The 20,553-nt window shown below is 39.5% G+C and overlaps 1 protein-coding gene across 1 annotated transcript in view; it reads left to right on the forward strand.

Annotated features, from left to right (window-relative positions):
• Positions 1–1,360: 1,360 nt before the first annotated feature.
• AMMECR1 (AMMECR nuclear protein 1) overlaps positions 1,361–20,553 on the forward strand; it is a 107,515-nt gene continuing 88,322 nt past the window's right edge. Inside the window, exon 1 of the mRNA XM_004440485.3 lies at positions 1,361–1,893. Within this exon, the coding sequence (XP_004440542.1) occupies positions 1,421–1,893 (473 nt within the window). The 5' untranslated portion in view covers positions 1,361–1,420. The remainder of the gene's footprint in view (positions 1,894–20,553) is intronic.

Raw genomic sequence — 20,553 nt, forward strand, 5'->3', positions numbered from 1 at the left:
AAACTCTTTGAGAGTGAGAAGCATACCTCCTGGATTTCAACATAAGTACAGTGTTGTGCACTAGGTACAGAGGCTCAATATTTAATGAATGAATAAACTTTTTTTTTTCCTGAGTGGGATGAACAGCCCTCAACTAAACAAGATCTCACACATTTAGCTCAAAGGTGACAAAATCAATCAATCTTCTGTTGTCTCCAAATATGCAGATACCTGACTTTGTCTAGATGTTATGACATGGTATAGACACAATACAAATAACTTATACTTTCTTTTTCTATCAGCTTCATTTCTATGAATTTTAACATTTGATTATTGTCTTAGGTGCCCAGAATGAGACTGACTTAATCATACACCTTGTCATCCATCCAAGCATTCTTTGAGAATTTTTTAAATGAACACTATCTAATTATATACCTGAACAAAATCTTTCAACTTGTGACTAAGTACACTACCTGCCCTATTTACCTGTAAGATCTGTGCTGACTACAGATATATGAATAATTGCTTTGTTCCCAAGCCAAAACAAACAAAAACCCTATAACCCACTGCCGCAAGATCCAGAGCAAAATTAGCATCTCTAAACCAGGGAGGTGTTGGTTAGGACTTTATTTTTCGCCTTTAAATGTTTTCATGGGGCTAGGAGGGAAAGTGGGGAAACAAGTGGAGGATATGTAGATTCAATTGGGCTTGAATATTTGTCCATAGGGAAAGAGTATTGCTCTTCTACCACAATCTTGGAAAACCTCTGGTGCGTGCTTAGATTGGTATTAAAGCCACCGCCGTGTGGCCATTTCGCCCACTGCTTCGTACACACTTTACAGGCGCGGTCTCAGGTGTGGAGCTCCGAGCACCTGTGCTCACACTCGGGCAGTTCACAAACCAGTGTATTTGAGGCCGGTGTCTCAGGTTCCATATAACTCGGCTCAAGTGTCACTACCACTATGTGCAGCGCTGGTCATCGAGCTGTGCTTTGGGACTTGAGTACTCTACTTTGGACTTTCTTCCTTTCCTCCCTTCTCCCCCCCAACTAGTTCCCCTCCTTCCTCCCCGGGGTGTCCAACCTCCTCCCTTCGCTCCCACTCTGCTTTCTCGTTCTCCTTTCCTTCTCCTTCCTTTCTACTGGGCTTCCCGTCTCGCATCCTCTGCGGGCCGCAGGGCTTGAGGCTGCGGCTCAGAGGAGGCGCGAGTCCGGCGGGACAGGCGCGAGGTGCCGAGTCGTGAAAGCGCGGGGCGCGCGCCGAGACGGGGGCGCGCGTGGGGCAGCCGCGTGGCCGGGCCGCCGGGCCCGGGAGCGGCGCGCGCGCGCGCCCCGGGAGCCCCTGGCGCGCCCCCGGCGGCCGGGGCCGCAGCGTGCTCGCCCCCGCCGCCAGCTCGCCTCACTTATGGGTCGGAAGCGCTGCGTGGGGGAGACTGTTACAAGATGGCGGCGGGTTGCTGCGGGGTGAAGAAGCAGAAACTGTCCAGTTCGCCCCCCTCTGGCTCGGGTGGCGGTGGTGGCGCCTCCTCCTCCTCCCACTGCAGCGGAGAGAGCCAGTGCCGAGCTGGGGAGCTGGGACTAGGAGGCGCCGGTACGCGGCTCAACGGGCTGGGAGGTCTAGCCGGAGGAGGTAGCGGCAGCGGCTGTACCCTCTCTCCCCCCCAGGGCTGCGGTGGCGGCGGCGGGGGGATTTCCCTGTCGCCACCTCCGAGCTGCGGAGTGGGGACCCTACTTTCTACCCCGGCCGCCGCCACCTCTTCCTCGCCCTCCTCTTCGTCCGCCGCCTCGTCCTCATCGCCCGGCTCCCGGAAGATGGTGGTGTCAGCGGAGATGTGCTGCTTTTGCTTCGATGTGCTCTACTGTCACCTGTACGGATACCAGCAGCCCCGGACCCCCCGGTTCACCAACGAGCCCTAGTGAGTACCGTGCCCTCCGCCGCCCTCTCCCTTGCGCTCGGGATGGGGCTCAGAGTTGAGGCAAAGTACGAGTCCGCCTCCCCGCCGGCGGCTGCCCGGTCCCCGGTGCCGCTCGACCTAAGTCAGGGCACCCCGCGCTTTCTGCCCTCCCAGGCGAGCACCCTACACTTGGAGCAGGGTGCTGCTGGAAGAGATGGCTCACTGGCTCCCAGAGGTGTTCACTTTCTCTTTGCGATAACTTCCAGGAGTTTTGACACTTTCCTTCTCTCCTTCGCCACCCTGCGTCCCCACCTCTCCGGTTCTGGAGATCTGGATTACTCAAGGTGTTGACCTCTCCTCACTTTGGTTTCCATTAGCCCATGTGAAAGCCCCGCCACTATTCCCGCCCCAGGTACCTTGCACGTGGAGAGTTACTATCCCATTGCAGGGTGAAAAGTAGCAACTATCCAACTTCTGTTCTGCTAGTGATACAGCTTAGCTCCGGAGCTTATGAGGTTACCCATCTTTTCTTTTGGGTTGCCTTGTGTCCTGGGGAGGGAGGTTTTTTAAAAACAAGTTTTTCCTTACTACCTATTTTTATCCGAACATACCCATTAAAATGTGTTTCTAGTGAAGCGCACCACCGGCTCTCTCACGTTTGAAGAGTGAGACCTTTTTTTTTTTTTTCATTCCACCGTCTGGGTAATAGCTCATTCAAAAGAGAGCTGTCCCCATAGAGCCACTGTCAGTTTGTACATTAAGCGTGCATTCGCTTTTGTGTCAATTTCATTTTTAAGAAATCTATGCTAGGCTTGATGATTTCAGAAATAGTTAAACAATTCCAACAGTAAGTGTGTAGGAATTTTTATGGTTTCCTTTGGTTTTGTACTTTTAATTATTTTACCCTTCAAGTGTGTGGTTGAAATTGTTTAAAATACCACTGTTACAGCTAAAAGCCAGGTTAATTCTAATCCCTGTCCATTTGGATGTGTGGGAGATGGGGCATGTGTTTTTTTTTTTGATGTGTACACTGAGTGTAAACTGACTTTTTGAGTTAAACGCTAGACAGAATGTAAAGCCCAAGGAAGGGCAGAATGACAAAGAGGGCGATTGTTTTTACTATTAGTACTTAGCATCAATAAGAAAAATAATAGAGAAAAATTTCAGTGAAACTTACACTGAAAAGCATCAACTCTTTTTCTAGCTAAGACAAGAGCCCCTTGTCCCCATATCATAAATACCTGAATTGATGTTCTTTTTAAACTGCTTCTTTTCATTTTGTGAGATTAGGGGATTAGACTACTACTGGATAAATATAAACACTTCTGCCTAGACTAAAAATATTAAATTAATATGTAAAGTGGAAATTGCAATAAAGAGTCGTGGAAATTGTAAATTTGCATTGTTTGTTTTCTTTGGCTTTGATACTTTAAATGTATCTAATTTTGTATTTTTGCCACTCTTCTGTGGTCTGTGCATTTTCTTTCAGACTTGGTTCATCTTTGGGCATTGGTTCATAAGAAATGCATGAAAGAGCATCTAGACGGACACTTTGTCAAATAAATATCTTTTTAAGTTTCATGGTTTTAATGCTAGGAGCTTAAATCCTAAACCCACACCTTTACTTAGCCAATTGGTTTTTTGGTTAAGAAGTAAAATTCATTTTGAAAAGACTGCCATGTAAAAAAATCTATGAAATATTTATTAGCCTGAGTCACTTATTTGTGACTTTTCTGGCTTCTCTTGGGTGTCTATGATGTATTAAAGCCAGTCCTGGGATGATACATAGCTTGGCTCTGCAGAGTCGTGGGACTGCAAAAATTTACTCCTGTTTAGTTACATGAGTTTGGCAAAGGCTGTTTTACTATTCACGCTTCATTGCTCCAAAGCATATGAGAACACACTTTCAGGAGGTGCTATTTTCACACATTTTAAAGTGAGTTTGGGCTAACTGAATGACTATAACAAGAATTTTAAAAGGAAGGTGAGCTTGACCAGTTCATACAGAAAATGCTTTTGAAAATGTCGTTTAATGGTGGCTACTTTGCACACATATTTAGGTATTATTTCTCTTCTAATACCCCATCCACTGGATTTTTTTTCAATGGAACTAAACAGACAAAATAAGACACAATTTTGACCACTGTGGATATGTTAAAGCGATGGTGGAAGAATAATTACTATTATCATTTAGCAGGCCTTGAATGTGTCATGTGTTCTACAAAGCAACTAATTTACGAGAGACACTGAACATGACCAAGGGGAGAATGAAAGTTCATTTAAGTGGCAAGAGGACTGCATCTTATCTTCATTTATCTTAAAGTCATTTTTTCAGATGTACTGTGGAAAATTCAGGAAATTTTCTTAAAAGGAGTGTTTGATTCGGGGAGTAAAATAACTGTGATCATTTGACAGTGCCTTAGTAACTACCACACATTTTCTTTCTGATTTACATATTTAATAGCATTGTGTACTTATTAGTGTGGCTTTGTGCTGAGGGCCATGAGACATAAATAGACATATTGGTTTTTTTCCCCTCAGAGTTATTACTATGGTGTCATGAGCAGTGATGTTTCACGTCCTGTCTCTGTCCACCAGAAGATGTGCTTTTGACAATTTCAGATTCTCATGTGTAAAAGCACACTGTTTTCATTCCTTCCCAGGACATTTCTGTCAAAACGCCTGTAACTGGTACAGTCTGCCTTTTATAGGTTTAGAAGTTCTAGCTTCATCAGTTACCCTTCCACTCTGAAAGGTTATTAGAAATTTCCAGTGATCTGTCTGTTTCAGATTTTGGGGGAGGTGTCAAAATATGAACAGGCTGTATGGGTACAAATTCTTTACTGTTGCTGCTGTTTATTGGAGTGCCTACCTCATCACAGAGAGGTAGTCGTAGCTAGAGCTTGGGAGGAAGGTGGGAACTTGTTTAGTGGAAGGCAGGTAACATTTGTGTTAAAAGTTAGGAACGCATTACTAAATCCTTGGTCTTGGTTGTACAGGCACATTTGCCCACAGAAATAAGGTTCAAGACATGATAAAAACATGACTTGCAGGTGCATTTTACTATTCAAAGTCAGAGCTCTTGGATTTATATGTGGGAACCCGGATTGCCATGTTATAGGAACCCATTTGCTACTATAAACGGATCCATTGTGCCAAGTGTTGAGCCGGTTAGACTCCAGAGCAGTCATTCTCGACCTTGGCTGCACATTCGAATCACTGGGGAATTATTAACAATATGGATGCCTGGGTCCCAACCCTAGAGATTCTGATTTAATTACTCTTGGATGGGGCCTGGGCATCATGATTATTAAAAGCTCCCCAGATGATTTTAATGTGCAGCTGAGGTGGCGAACCATTGGTTGTATTTGACTAGGCCTTTCTCCTGACATTCGGATTAATTTGGTCTGGGGTGGTGCCTGGGAACCCGTATTTTGGGTCCTTTTGGTAAACAGCTGATTTGGGAAACACCTGCAGTGTGGTCTGCAGAAGACATCACCTGGGAACTTTTTCGAAATGTCGGCTCTCAGGCCCCACCTCAGACCTGCTGAATTAGAATCTACAGTTTAACAAGCTCCCCAGGTGATCCTTCTACACATTAAAGTTAGAGGAGGAGTGGTTCTCGAACTTTAGAGTACGCCATAATCTCCTGTAGTGCTTGTTAAAACACAAATTGCTGGGCCCCATTCCCAGAGTTACTGATTCAGTCGGTCTGGGGTGGGGCCGTGAATTTGCATTTCTAACAAGTTCCCTGGTGATGCTAATGCTGCTGCAGTTCCCAGGACCATGCGTTGAGACCCACTGAGTTAGAGAGTAGTGAGGACCTAAATAAAGTACTTGAGTGACTGGAAGGGAATGGCAGTTTTCACTGCCAGTTTCCAGTATAACACTTCCTGCTTCCATGTCACTATCCTTTACACGTTCTTTCTAACTTAGCACCAGGGAGATTGAATGCTGCCAAGATCATAATAAGAGTCCGAGGTTCTTGGGATGGTTTCAGTCTGAGGTGGGGCGGAAGACGACTCTTGGAAACCTGTGATATGATTTTAGATCTTTTTTTCAGGAATTGTTAAATGTGAGGGGCACATTTGAGGAGTTAAAAACAGCACAAATATGATACCTTAAAGTGAATTGTATTGATTTTAATAAGCAAAGCCCCCTTCTGTTCCCACAAAAAATGCTTTGATGATTAGCTCACTAAATAACATGTGATAAGATTTTAAAAGCTTTTACTTACACTTATGCTTGCTGGATTGCATTTTAAGAATTTCCCTCATTAACAAAGAAATATAAAAGGATCCTGCTAAGGCACTGGGATTGTTCAGTCTTATATCTTGAATGCTATGTTGCATGTCATGTCCAATGAACTTTTTGTTTTAATCTTCTTACCACCTTTGAAGTTAATACAGTACTACATTTTGTATAGACCACAGCACATGAGATACTTTACTATGAAACATCAATACGTGTGGTTTTCCATTGCAATGAATAAAATATATTTAAAAAAAATCTACCCCTGCACATGCAGATTTTGAGAGACTCCGATCAGATGTTTTAACAGTTAACTCTTTCTTGTCTTGTCACAGCAGTCAAATTACTGTTTTTCAGTGTACTTGGGAGGAATTGGGTTGTTTTAGGGAGGTGAAGTAGGCACTTGGTTTCGCCAGAACAGTAACAATCCTATCATGCGTTAGTAAAAAAGATGATTTGATAATGCAGCTCAGATCAAAGGGATATTAAATCAGCAAGGATTTTAAATGCAAGCTATTATATTTCTATTATGTCTTTTTTGATGAAGGTTGACCAGAATAGCCGGAAGGTGTATCTGTCTATTGCAGATGATCCTACTAGGCCTTTAAAGATTTCCTTATCCATGCTAGCGTAATGGTCATAATGTATAGTTTTTCTTTAAAAAAATTGTCTGAAAAATTGTTGAGCATTTTTCAAGGTATTGTGGGTTGTTTTTCAACAATGTTGATTTCCATTGGAAGGCAATTTGGTGTCCTATCTTACTGATAGAAAAGAAAGCAGGGACGCCCCCAATTGTCATTTATGCTGTAAAAACCATCAGTGACTGAAGTGGAAGGATGTAGAAATATAAATTACAAAATTATTTTTATATCCATGCATAAAGGTGTATGTAGGGCAAGGTATATTTAGGTAAAAAGAAAAACTTGATGCTTATTTTACCTTCTCCCCCATATGGCACAAGGGAGTCATAATCTAGCTCATAATTTTTCTCACTTATGAATTGTGTTTGTGCTGTGTTCAGATCCCAGTTAGTGGGTGGCAACCAAGAAGGAATATCTCTTGGGATCGCTCAGCCAATGGGAAGAAAGACCGATACTGAGAAAGTGAAAAATGCTCTGTTAGCCCATGCACGAGTTGTTTTTTCCTAAGAATGTGTTTCTCAGAAACATACTTTCACATTGTTGTCTTTAAAAAACTATACACTTTTTGAAATTGTATTTGTATTAAAACACTATAACCCATTACTGCAATGGATTATAATATTGAACTCAGTTGTGCTTCCCATTTATAGATCATTTTACTTTTTGAGAATGTATATGTGTGAAACACTAAAACTTGTGCAATTAGATTAGTCAAAAGTTCCCTATTTCAATAGGCGTTATTCTGTTCTCTCCATGTCACACATGCTTGCCTGTTTTAAAGCAGCACAATGACCAGGGCTTTTACATTTAAATTTTCTTAAATAGTCCTTTTTTTCGAACTTGTGTAATAATGTCTCTTTTTGATACTGTTCTGAATCAATTAAGCTAAGTAAGTGAGGACCAGCAGTAAAAGCCAGGGGCTGCCAAGAATGGACGTTCAATGTCTAAGCTGTCTTTCCACAATCAGTAATTGGGCAGTTGCTCACAGGACACTGGAGACAGTGTGGGAAGCTGGTGGTTGTGTAGGTGGGAAGAGTAGATTCCCAACAGTAAACTTATTTAGAGTTGAGCTTCTGGAGTTACAGTGTTGCTAAGAGCAAAAACGAGCCACAAGCTTATGTAGTAAAAAGAAAAGAGCCCAAAGGAAGAAGTATGGTGTAATAGTATAGTTGGTTGAGTGGAGCATATTTTTTGTTTGGCCCAACTATAAGTGGCATTTTTTCTATCAAGTGTGGGTGTATTTTATACAGCTCTTAATGTATCATACTTTCAAACTTGCTCAACCTTAAAAATGTTAGTGTTGAATAGCTGAGTGGAAATTATATGTCACTGGGAAAGAAAACTTATTTTTTTTATCATATACATTATGCTGAGTTCTATGGTCGGAAACCGGAGTTCTATCCTCACAGAGCTTACAGTCTTGTTAAAGATATGTACAAATATCAAAGTCACTTAAAATGCTTACAAAGCAATATATACATGATTGTAGATGAATTAGATACCATGCTTATGTACAATATTTTTCATGTAATGACATGGAATAAAGGATTGGTCAGGAAGAAGGCTTTTGGGAGAGGATAACTTTTGAGCCAAGTTTTAAAATGGCAGTGGTACAGAGGTTATTGGTGAAGAGTTTGTATGACCAGTAGATCTTGAAGTCTTACTTGGTTGTTCTCAAACCGGTTGCTGTCACCACCACACCCCTTGCCACAGTACTTGGGGATTCCCAGCAGCTGTCTATAGTCAGCAACTTGCACTCTCAACATTCTCCATACCACTCCCCTTGCTCTGGTCTCTAAGATCATAACGCTTCAAGGCAATTAAAAGTAGACTTTAGTCCTGGGAAACCTCTGGGAAGGCTGGATAAGAGATACTGGATCTGATTATAGTTTCTTGTATTAAGAAGAGAACAGTATTTGCTGGAGAGTCCTCTAGAATGTAAGATGAATTGGAAGGAGAAGCATCTCAAGGTAGAGGAGACCAGCTAGACTTAAGGTTATGAGGGCAGTAGGAAAACTGGCGTTGGAAAAGTGGGGAAGCCACCCCAGGGGCAGAGTTTGTGAACGTAGGAAGGTTGCAAAATCAAGAAGTGGAAGAAGTTATCAGTATATGCAGGGACTCGCACTCCGGGGCCAGGTTTTGTGTAGGAGTGGAAAGATTGCAGCTCACCTGTTTTTTGGCTTCCATCATTGCCTCTTCTTTTCTTGGCTCTGTGACTAGCTATTCTTGTACTCAGGAAAAGTTTTTTCAACAGCTCTGTTGGAATGGCTATGAAATTTGATCACAAGTGTAAGAACCTCTCCCTCTTCACCTATTCCTAACTGTATCTAATTTGAGAGAAAGGAGAAGACATGTTGGTTTATAGAATTTGGATCAAGTATAAAGATAGCTGAGATAGCTTTTGGATGCGGACCTGAAATTAGGTGATTGCATGGAGTAAAGAGGCATTGCAGAAAAAAGTATCTTCCAAATTCCCATTGCTGGGGGATGTGAAAGGGAAAGAGGCTTTGAACATAATTCAGAATTTATAAGCCTGAAGAACCCAGAGGATGGTGGTGCCACTAAAAACATGGGGGAGGGATGGGAAGAAACAAATGCAGTCATGTGCCGCATAATGACGTTTCCGTCAATGAGGGACCGCGTATATGATGGTGGTCCCATAAGATTAGTACCATATAGCCTAGGTGTGTAATAGGCTATACCATCTAGGTTTGCGTAAGTACACACTATGATCACACAGTGACTAAATCACCTAACGACGCATTTCTCAGAACATATCCCTGTCGTTAAGCAACGCATAACTGTAGTTGGTCAGGTGAAATCAGATTTCTTAATATGTGTATTTCAAGTATTGACAGTTATCAGATGTCATTTCTTTTTTAATTAGCAGAACCACAGAGCAGTGACAGAGCTATTGTGATGATTTGGTCAGTCTCTTGTGATCTCTCCAGCAGCCCCCCACCCCACCACATTGTGACTTTGAACTGCTCAGATGCATAGAACTCAGTGATAATTTTCAGCTCTGTATTGCTAGTAAAAATACCTGACAGAATGTTGGGTTTCCATAATGTAGGTTTATACATTTTTTCAGTCTTCAGGCTTATCAATTTGTAAAGCAGTCAGCAATTCTTATATTTCCTTATGTGTATTTCAGAGCAGAACCTTCAGCAAAATAGAGCCTCGTGGAGGACCATCTCAAGAACTTGTAGTTTCAGACCTTGGATTAAAGGAAATTTCTGGAGGACTGGAAGTACTGTCTGGTAGTAGATTCTAGGTCCTATGTCCTCAAGCTTAGAAAGTAAAGAATCAAGCTGGAGCTGTTTTTGCAGCTTTGCTCAACAGTGAAGGATGGATGTTATCCATGGACAGGATCAGCTATATTGCTTTATGATCTTTGTGATCTTCAGTGGATGGGCAAATGTGAAAAGTTCTGCTTGAGTCCAGGCCTACTAATATTAGTTTTTAAAATAAGGTCTGTGATAGTCTTGATGATTCTTGCCTTTTCCCTATCTGTTTCATTTTACAGATAATCCACACTGTGACCCAAAGCCACATGCAATGCTGGGAGAGCACAGTTGACTGTATTATGCAATATCCTGCCAGAAGATGCTGACCAGCTCTCTAGTAATGGAAAGTAGTGAGATTGACTTAACAGCCTATATAGCTTGCCTTGCCATTCCGTATGCTTTCTGTAAGCATATGACGCACAATTCTAGTAATATATCTATACTGAGATCTTGGATGGCTGCAAGGTGGTAACAGCAGATTCTCTGCTTTGCTTCAGGCATTAGTGGATCTTTGAGTCATTCTCATAGAATGGAATCTATGAAAAATTGGTTTTGGTACTGTCAGCCTAGAGGTCCCACAGCACTGTGTCTGCCTCAGAGAAATGCTCATGTGCTAGTTACATTAGTGTGCTTCTTCTCTGTGACATTATTATTGCTTATGTAGCCTAACAGCCACACAATTATATATAGGTGGTTTGGGGTGCAAATAAGTTATATAGCTGGTAAAACTTGGACCTCAGGACATATCTCATTGTAGTAAGACAAATACCCTTTGTATCCTGATTTTGAACAACGGTGAGGTAAGTGTTTAGATGATGGGTGCTTTGTTACATCCTTTTTTTTATATGGTAAGTGGAAGATGGTGTTGGTAATTTATTCACTAAAGAAGAATCACATGAAGTCTTCTGGCCTTTTTTCCATGTTAGAGTATTGCTCTCAATACATTTCATGGATTTCCCCATGATTAAAACAGACAAACAAAAACTCACCATACTTCTTTTGCATTACAAAACAGAAAACTTGCCACTAGCTTGGCCAGGTACTTGATTTTGTGGAATAGCTGTTTGGTGTTAGGGGTAGGTGCCGGGCAGTCAGTGGTTAAAATTTTTTCTTCTGTTCATGGATCCATCTATACCACATTCTTGTCAGTTCAAAAAACCCTCACAAGAACAAATGGGAATGATACTGCTTCTATTTCTCTGACACTAATGAGGTGATATGTGGTTTGTGGTGTATTTTACTCCACAAACTCCTCTAACCATTGCCCTGTTTGGCAAGTTGTTTTGCAGCAATCCACTCTTCCACATTGAAAGCATTGGCTATGTGGGGAAAGAGAGTCACACAGGGCTGGAAGCAGGAATAGACGGCATATGGGAATCAAGAAGGGAGAAAAATGAGGTTGTAGTTAAGTGGGGTGAAGCTTGAATTCAGGGCAGAAAAAGGAGACTGAGTGCCTGGTCTGGAGTAGGACTTCTCCAAGAGGCATATTTTACATTAACGAACTTATATGTCCCTCCTTTAGAACCAATGGCCATGGCACTCTTGTTAAAAAAATAGATTCCTATCAGAAACAGATGCACAACGTGAAGTTTAATAATATAAGAGGACTTGCATATGGGTCCCCTGAGTATTTCCAAGAGACCACATTGAAAACCATTCATATGGTGTCTTCAGAATGAGGCCTCTAGGTAAGTTTGGGAGCTTTGGGACAAGTAGCTTAAGTATACCCCAAACAAATAAATATAGCCACTCTCTGGTCATTATCCTTTCTTTTTTTTTCTTGAATTGTCTATGAACATAGTTATAAATCTTCGGGTATTCAGGCGTATCTGATTTGTAGGCCTGTGTATTTTGGTATTAATAGCCTCTATTTAGATGTATGAAGTTTATTTTATATAGCTTGCTCACAGTTGTTCTCCATAACAAAGATTATGGAACAGATAATATTAAAGGGTACACCCAGCTATAATTTCTGATTGCAGAGTACAATCATAGGAAGGCATTCTGTTGAGCATACTCATCTCTTCTCTACCTTGTCTCCAGTGTCTCTTAACAGGACCTACTATGGTCAATCGAATTAGCAAATTACATTCTCACAGATAACTGGAGTGTCGACTGTTTTTGGTTACTCAGTTTCTCTTTAATCATATGGATGTATGCTGCTTTTAGGAACATTAGCCCTGAGCTAACATCTGATGCCAATCCTCCTCTTTTTGCAGAGGAAGATTGGCCCTGAGCTAACATCCGTGCCCATCTTCCTCAACTTTATATGGGATGCCACCACAGCATGGCTTGACAAGCGTCGGTGCGTGCCAGGGATCCGAACCTGTGAACCCTGGGCCGCCAAAGCGGAGCATGTGCACTTAACCACTGCACCACTGGGCCAGCCCCTAATTAATTAATTTTTATTGTGGTAAAAAACACCTAACATGAGATCTACCCTCTTAACAAATTTTTTTAAGTTTACAATACAGTACTGTTAACTATAAGCTCTATGTTGAGCTTATTTTTTTTAAAGGTACACCATAGTGGCTCTACCTAAGGCAACTAATTTTTCATAGGGATTTTGGGAATCTTTTAAAAATCTTATAAACGTATTGGAGATGCACAAAGCCTATTTACAGGAGAGCCTAATTTAGGCTTTGAGGTATTTATTTTTCTAAATTTATTGAAAATTATGATTAAACTAGATTAAAGGCATTAGTCAGAAATAACCATTTCTTAAAAAATGTTTCAAACTAGTAGCGTTTCAGTTAGTATTTGACCTGGCATTTATCATTTGCTTTATTAGTACACTTATTACCAAAACTACCTGTATTTGAAAAGAACTTCATTTTCTGGCATTCCTTTTAGGTTGTTATTCTCGTCCTCTGTTCTTTAGGGCTTTCTAATGAATTTGCTAATAATAATATAAGGAAACATCTTTGACAGGTAGGATCTTTGTCCTGTTCACCTACTTTTAAAGGTTGAAGGACCAAGGCATTAAAAGAAAACATTAGTTTTGACAGTTGAACCTGATATTTCTGAGGAAGTGTGTTTTCTAGAGAGATGGATAACTGGAAGACACCTTGCCTAATGGGACATTATTATAAGTAAAGCCTTTAAGTCCATATGTGTTTATATAAACAACTTTAGTTAAGCATATCTTGAAATTGCTTCCTATAGTGTACACACTTGTTTTGAATGAAAAGCTCACATCTAAATGTGGTAATGGCATCTGTAAAATAATAGATATGGTCAAGTCTTGAAAGTTGTTTATTTGTCCTGTTGTCTATACAACCAGTATGAGGTTCTTTATCATTAGCAGAGGTGTTGGCATTTTAAATATTATCACTAAATTGTAATGCATTAATTTGGATTTTGGAGCAGTTTCTACCATATTCCAATTAGAGATGGCTTTGCAGTTCTGAAGAAGAAAGTAGAATTTCCACCATGATTATCCCTTTGCTTATAGACATTTTAAAATGAATATTTGTTCAAGCTTCAAGATTTATTTGCCAGCATTATCTAAACCTATCTCTTATTCTAAGCTAGTACTGCTCTTCATACTATGGTTAAAATATTTCAGTTCAATAGGTAATATAGCTGTTGTGGGTAGAACACTGTACTAGGCTTCTTTTTGGGTGTGGGCGAGAGGTCTATAAAATAGGCATAAGTCATGTTTCCTGCCCTTAAAAAACTTGCAGTCATATTGAGGAGACAAGATTCATGAAACAAATAATGAGGTCATATATGATTTAATGGCTGAATGAGTGATAGAGACAATGATGTCTGTAGGAGTTTGGACAAAGACTAATGTGGTTTGGGGTTATACAGGAGGGCATCATGGACAAAGTAGGATTCAAGTTGGGTAGACCTTTCATAGATGGATAAAGCATTCTAGACAGAGAAACAACTTAAAGACACAGAGGTCAGAATGAGCATTGTACAGTAGTCAATGGGTACCAATCAAAGGTAGATTGAAGTGGGGGAAATGCTAGCAAGAAAGGGGACCTGTCAGGAGACTTGTAATTCAGGCGTTGGGAAACGAAGGTCTGCCAGTTGACAATTTTAAACTATTAATGGCCTGTGAATTGCCTCTTTCTTGGTAAAGATTCCCCTTTGTCCAGTTAATTATGCCTCAGCAGCTCCTTTAATGTCATGAATATCCTGAAGCCTGGACAAGAGACTGGGAAATAACATAAGCAGGAGTCTGCTGTGTAGACAAAGTGCTTTCATTCATCAATAGACATTCAGCATAAGTCAGTTAGATTAACATTGCTTACATCTCCCTTTGCCTGAGTGCCCTCTGTGTTCGGTGGTTTTTTTCCTTCTAAACTTCGATGTCTCAAACATGAAGTGGGGAAAATTGATTAGCTACAAAGATTATGTAATTAAAAAAATAAATTAACCCTAATTATTATAGATACAATCAAATGGCTTTAAACCACTTTTTTCTCCCTAAACTAATGAAGAAATTTTACTTGGAATGTTGCAAATGCAACTCATATAAGGTAGGTACTGGGAATTATAATAATTTTAGGAGGATTGTGTACTAATTATTGAGTGATGTCATTTATTAAATTAGCTTAAACACAGATTAGTCTAATGGGGGTGTTCCTTATGGTTCTTACCATGCCCTATTCACAAATGCTACAACTGTAAGATACAAACTATATAAGCAAAATCTTTACAGGTTTTATAGTATTATTTAGAAACACAATTCTAAAAAGTTTCCTGAATTACAACAGAACAGTATATTTTTATGTTGAACAATAATTACCTTTTGAATAAAAAAAGAGCAAAATTCTGTCTTTTGTTGGTGAATTGTCTTTAATTATATTAAGAAATAAGTTTAGAACCCAAAAATTCTTTTTCAGTGATCACTGTAAAATTTTATTTAATTTATTTTAGAAACTGTCTTCTTTTATTATCTAGAGTATGCTTCAGAATATAAAGAAATTATATCCTGACTATGAGACTGATCTCTGACATGTTCTAGCCACATAAGCATGAACGTTGTGCTGGCATACTCAGGAAATAAAAAACAACACTAGCACAATGTGCATTAACAGTGTTCTCCATGTAGTCATCGTCAGTTTATGTTTATAAGTAAATGAGTTCTCCCTCATGTCATAGCCTTTAATTATGAATAACCTGTAATTTGAATTATATATTACTACTTTGAGGTGAAGAAATACCAGATGTTAAAAGAAAATAGTGGTAGAGAAATATTTTTGAATCAAAGTTTTTGAAGCAGACATGGATTTTAACCTTTGTGGGTGATCATAGACCCCTGCCCCTTAATAGGATAGAAGGCCACATAATCCAACGGTTATTAGGACAGACCACACAAAGGTCCCTGATCACTCTCAATATGCTTAAAATCTTTATTAACAGAGGTAAATGCCCTCATCAGGGGAAGGAGAGGTAGTTTTGTTTATACAGGGTTGAACCGTTTAGATGCCAATTTCATTTTTCATAAGCTTCAAACAATAGGCATGGTAAGTAGGCAGTGGCCTCCATAGTGTAGAGCACAATCGAGGAAAAAAAAGGCAGTGGTTTTCCGTTTTGGCTGTGGCAAAAGAACAAGCAAATCCCATTTTAAAGTAAAAAAATGGGTGTGGGTCCAAAGGGTCCTGGTTCCTGTCTCCACTGGGCTGCTCTTAGAACCTTTGCAGTGTTTATTTCAGTTCAGTCTAGCGAAATTCAGGTCAGTTTTTACAGAAAAGGAGCATTTTAGTCTTGAAGCTTTCTTTCACTTTCATGAAGAGTTATAATTATTCACTGTCCCATAATAACCATTCATTAACCCTTTACTAACTTAAATAATTTGCACCAGCCCATCAGGGCCACGGATGCTTTCCTGTTCTCAGAATTGTTGTTATATTTCTTTGCATATTTTTGACTCCCAGCTCTCCCAACCCGAAATTGAAGTATAAATCTAGGAAGATTCTTCTCTTCCCCTTCTTCAACATAATTTCTCTCTGGAGCTTTGTCATTTTTGAGAACAGCAGTCTTGAATATCTGAAGACTTGGTAGCAACTGCATTATAGAATTTTTGCCACTTAAATTCTAGCAGTTTTTACCACTTTGCATTATGAAAGTTATTTACTGGTCCTGCTAGTTTTCCAATTTGGGGAAGTGGTGGAGTGATAGGGGCAGAGAGGCTATAAATTTATGACTTCCAACTTTTTTCAGACAATGGGTTCAGATATCTAAAGGAGTGTATAAACTATTTAACTGGACTGATTTTGAATTCAAGGCAGTGCTAGATCTCAAAGATTTCTAGAAGTTTTCCTAGGGAGGTTTTAAAGCAGAGAATAAGTGAGGTGTTCCATTGTGCTCCTTTCTGTGCCTTACCTGGAAGTGGGTAGCTTTTTTTCTATGTGTATAACTGACACCATAAGATCTTTGTGGATTTATTTGATATTGTTTGTTGTTTGAGGACTGACCTGGCTACATGTAGCTGTATGCAGGAGGGTTAGAACATGTGTTTATTGTTATTAAGGAGGTATGGCATGGGCTTTAATCACTTGCTTATCTTTTACTTATGATTCCATTCCTGTAGAAGATTGAAGTGCTTGGAAGGCTATTTGATGCTATTTATTTATTTTTTTCCTACTGTTTTGTTTTAAACTATAGGTTCCCATATGTTTAGATAAATGCTGCTTTCTTTGCTAATATTTCTACAGTTAGGAGTTTTTAATCTATTGCCTAAGAATGGATTTTAGGGTGTCAACAAACACACTGAATATCATACATTTGCTGAACAAAAGGAATACCTTTATTTGTTTTTATGGAAATTCTTGATGTGTCTGTTCTCACATTAATATAATTTAGATGAAGAAAAACAGATTTGAAGAAGCCTGACCCAAGGGATTATAAATTATCCTGAAAGCACAAATAATATTTTAGCATGTAATTTCCCTCATAAAATCTTTTATGGCAGACTTGTTTATGTCATAGATCTGAGTCAAAGCTGAATTCAACACATTAGTCTTTAACTTATCCAAAATTAATATCTTCTGGCTAAAAACCAACACTGCTTTATGACTCTCAAACCATTTCCTTATATGAATCAGCAGCAGTAGAATGTTGCTTTATTTCAGGGTCCATTTTTTCCAAAAACAAATTTTTTATCACTTCCTGAGTTATTGCGTAGTTTACAATGCAAAGAAAACATCCACACACAGTCAGATGATAGGGTAGACTTACTAACTTAGCAACTCATTCATACACATTACCCCTAAAGTACACAAGATTCAAATTCTTCAAATTAAGGTCTTAGCAAAATGAAGAGTTATTTAATCACAGACTTTAGTGGTTGCTCATATATTCCTGAAATTGCAGATTTTAAGTCCATGAATTCTAAAGATACATAGTAGTGAAAACTTACCATGTTATAAACCTTTATTGTATGTTCATGCTGATTTTTAAAAATACATATGGAATAGAACAGTGAAACTCTGAGTGAATGATAGCATCATAAATATCACTGAGACTACTATTGTTGATTTTTATGAGTGATTTCCTCTATATTAAGGATCTGCTCAATTTAAATTGGTTTTCTCAGAAAAGATCTTAATGACTTTGTAACCACTCTTATAGTGTTTTTAAACATAAAGTCAGTGATTCTCAACGTTTTTCTTCCTACAACATGACTCTATGCCCTGCAGCATGACCCGCAAACCCAGAGTCTCATGTAGAATTCTCCATGCTACTTTAAGAGGGGCAGGGCAGTTATATGAAAAGCATTATGTATTCTCATTATCTCCCTGCCCCGCCCCCCCATCCCCCCATCTCTCTCTCATAATATACACACAAAGGTATAAGCAGATTGTTTTCATATCATACCTGCAACTAAACTCATTCAGGACCTCCAGAACTCTCCAAATGAAGAACCACTTATAATATGTTTGACATCTCCTAATTTAGTATTAGGATAATGCTACCATTGTTGTCAAATTTTTTCATAACTTGTAATTTGGTTTGGCAACACTATAATGAATGATCAATTGTGTGTGATAAAATAGTAAATGTTCTATTAAAATGAGTTTCTAAAATGTTTGATTCTTTATAAAAGTCAAGACTTGGAGCTTATAATCACAATCTTCCTCATTTCATCTAAGAAATACATTGAGACCTTTGCTTAGTAACTTTTCATCTGTTATAACTCTAGGCATTGAACTAGATGCTATGCCTTCAGTCCCACCGTGACTCAGATAAGTCATAGTCACTCATGTTATTTTATTTAAAATTAAAATATGTGAATCTTTAAAAAGAAGCAATATTTAAAAAATATTTGAAATGCAGACAAATGTTGATAATAATAAATGCTTTTGTTATGAAAAAACACATTTGTTTCCTTCCAGTCACCAAAAGTAAAATGGAATGTAAACCTAGGTTGATCATATTTTCTCTCTTCTAATTTTATAGATGTTCATGAGTACTTTAACCTACCAGTTTATGTGTAGATATCACCAGGGATCCCACATATTTTGCTGGGACATTTTTTTTTTTTTGCAAGGAGATCAGCCCTGTGCTAACATCTGCCAATCCTCCTTTTTTTTTTTTTTTGCTGAGGAAGACTGGCCCTGGGCTAACATCCGTGCTCATCTTCCTCCAATTTATATGGGACGCCGCCACAGCATGGCTTGCCAAGCAGTGCGTCGGTGTGCGCCGGGGATCCGAACCGGCGAACCCCGGGCCTCCGCAGTGGAGCGCGCTCACCCAACTGCTTGCGCCACTGGGCAGGCCCCATGCTGGGACATTTTAAGAGCTGAAAGAGTCTTTTTAGAAGACACCAATTCCAGAATGATTTTCAAACTCAAGGAAAGGGGATTTCCAGAATATTGGAGTGAGGACCTCAGAAAATCTACCCCTCTATAAAAGCAACATGAACACTGGGAAAAATTTTCAAAACCAACATTTTCAGAATTCTGGAAATTAATCAAATTCTTCCAACAACCTGAGGAGCATTTATATATTAAAAACAGCTGATTTTCAGTAAGAACAGTATGCTTTGTTGTGCTTTAACTTGCCCTAATCCAGTCTTGCTTTGGCCACTTCCACAAGGAAACCAGCAGCCTTGCAACCACAGTAGCTATGAGAACCAGCAGCCACTGGAGGGGTCAAGTGCCCCAAATATCCTTATCCCCAGAGAATTGTCACTATTTGACCTGCCTGGCGGCTCCCTAGAAAGGCCCCATTCACAAAGCTTGTCTTTATTTGACCTGACTCATGTTAGCTCAATGGAAGAGTTTTATCCTTAGGACATTTGTTGAAAACAATCAGGGGCAATTGTTTAACATTGCATCTGCCTGAGGTAGTGATAGCAGGAGGGGCAAATAAGAGGCTGGCCAAAAAACTTAAAAGGAGGATCTGGGGTTGAGCTAAGGGGCTTTAAAAAGCTCCAAGATATTCCTGGGTATCTAGAAGGCCATACACATGTGCAGGGCTGTGCGCATGCCCAGGAAAGACCTGAGGAGGTCCTATTTGTTCCCCTCTGGCTGACCTTGAGAACTTGCAGAAACAGGAAATGAAGGCTAAGGCAGAGTTCTAAACTGCTGGAGCATTGAAGGCATGCCCCAACGCACGTACAGGGTCCCTTGGCAAGGAGTAAAAGATCCGTTGGTTCAAGATGTTTTAGAAAATCTCTGTCCAATAATTAGCTGACCCCTAACCTAACTGAGCAGAGGCTTCAAGTGGCCACACACAACAGGGAATACAGACTTTACAGAATTAGTCTAGGAAAGTCACCAAACAAACAAACAACCACCAACCTTGGGAAGGGATCTGATTTCCAAACTTGCTACATTATATTTAAAATGTCCAGTTTTCAATAAAAAATTAAAATGCAGTCAAACAGGACAGTATGGCACATATAGAGGGAAACTAGCAGTCAATAGAAACTGTCCCTGAGGAAGCCCAGATGTTGTGCTTACTAGACAAAACCTTAAATGAGCTATTATAAATATATTTGAAGGAAATCATGTCTAAAGAATTAAAGGAAAGTACGTGAATGTATCACCAAATAAAGACTATCAGTAAAGAGATAGAAATTATTTTGAAAAGAACCAAATGGAAAATCTGGAGTTGAAAATTTCAGTAACTGAAATGAAAAATTTACTAAAGTAGTTCAACAGCAGATATGAGCTGGCAGAATTAAGAGTCAGAAAACTTGAAGATAGATTAATTGAGATTATACTGTCTGAGGAACAAAAAGAATGAAGAAAAATGAGCAGAGCCTAAGAGACCTGTGGGACACCATCAAGTGTACCAACATACATATAATAGGAGTCCCAGAAGGAGAAGGCTGGAAGCAGAAAGAATATTTGAAGGAATAATGGCTGAAAACTTACCAAATTTGATGAAAACATTAATCTACAACATCCAAGAAGCTCAATGAACTCAAAGGAGGATAAACTCAGAAGGATCCAAACCTAGATACATGATAGTCTTTTTTTGTTGAAAAACAAAATTGTTGAAAGACAAATTTTTGAAAGACAAAAACAAAGAAT

Source organism: Ceratotherium simum, chromosome X (assembly GCF_057802395.1).
Source record: "Ceratotherium simum simum isolate JZ-2026a chromosome X, ASM5780239v1, whole genome shotgun sequence".
In the NCBI taxonomy this organism is placed as follows: domain Eukaryota; kingdom Metazoa; phylum Chordata; class Mammalia; order Perissodactyla; family Rhinocerotidae; genus Ceratotherium; species Ceratotherium simum.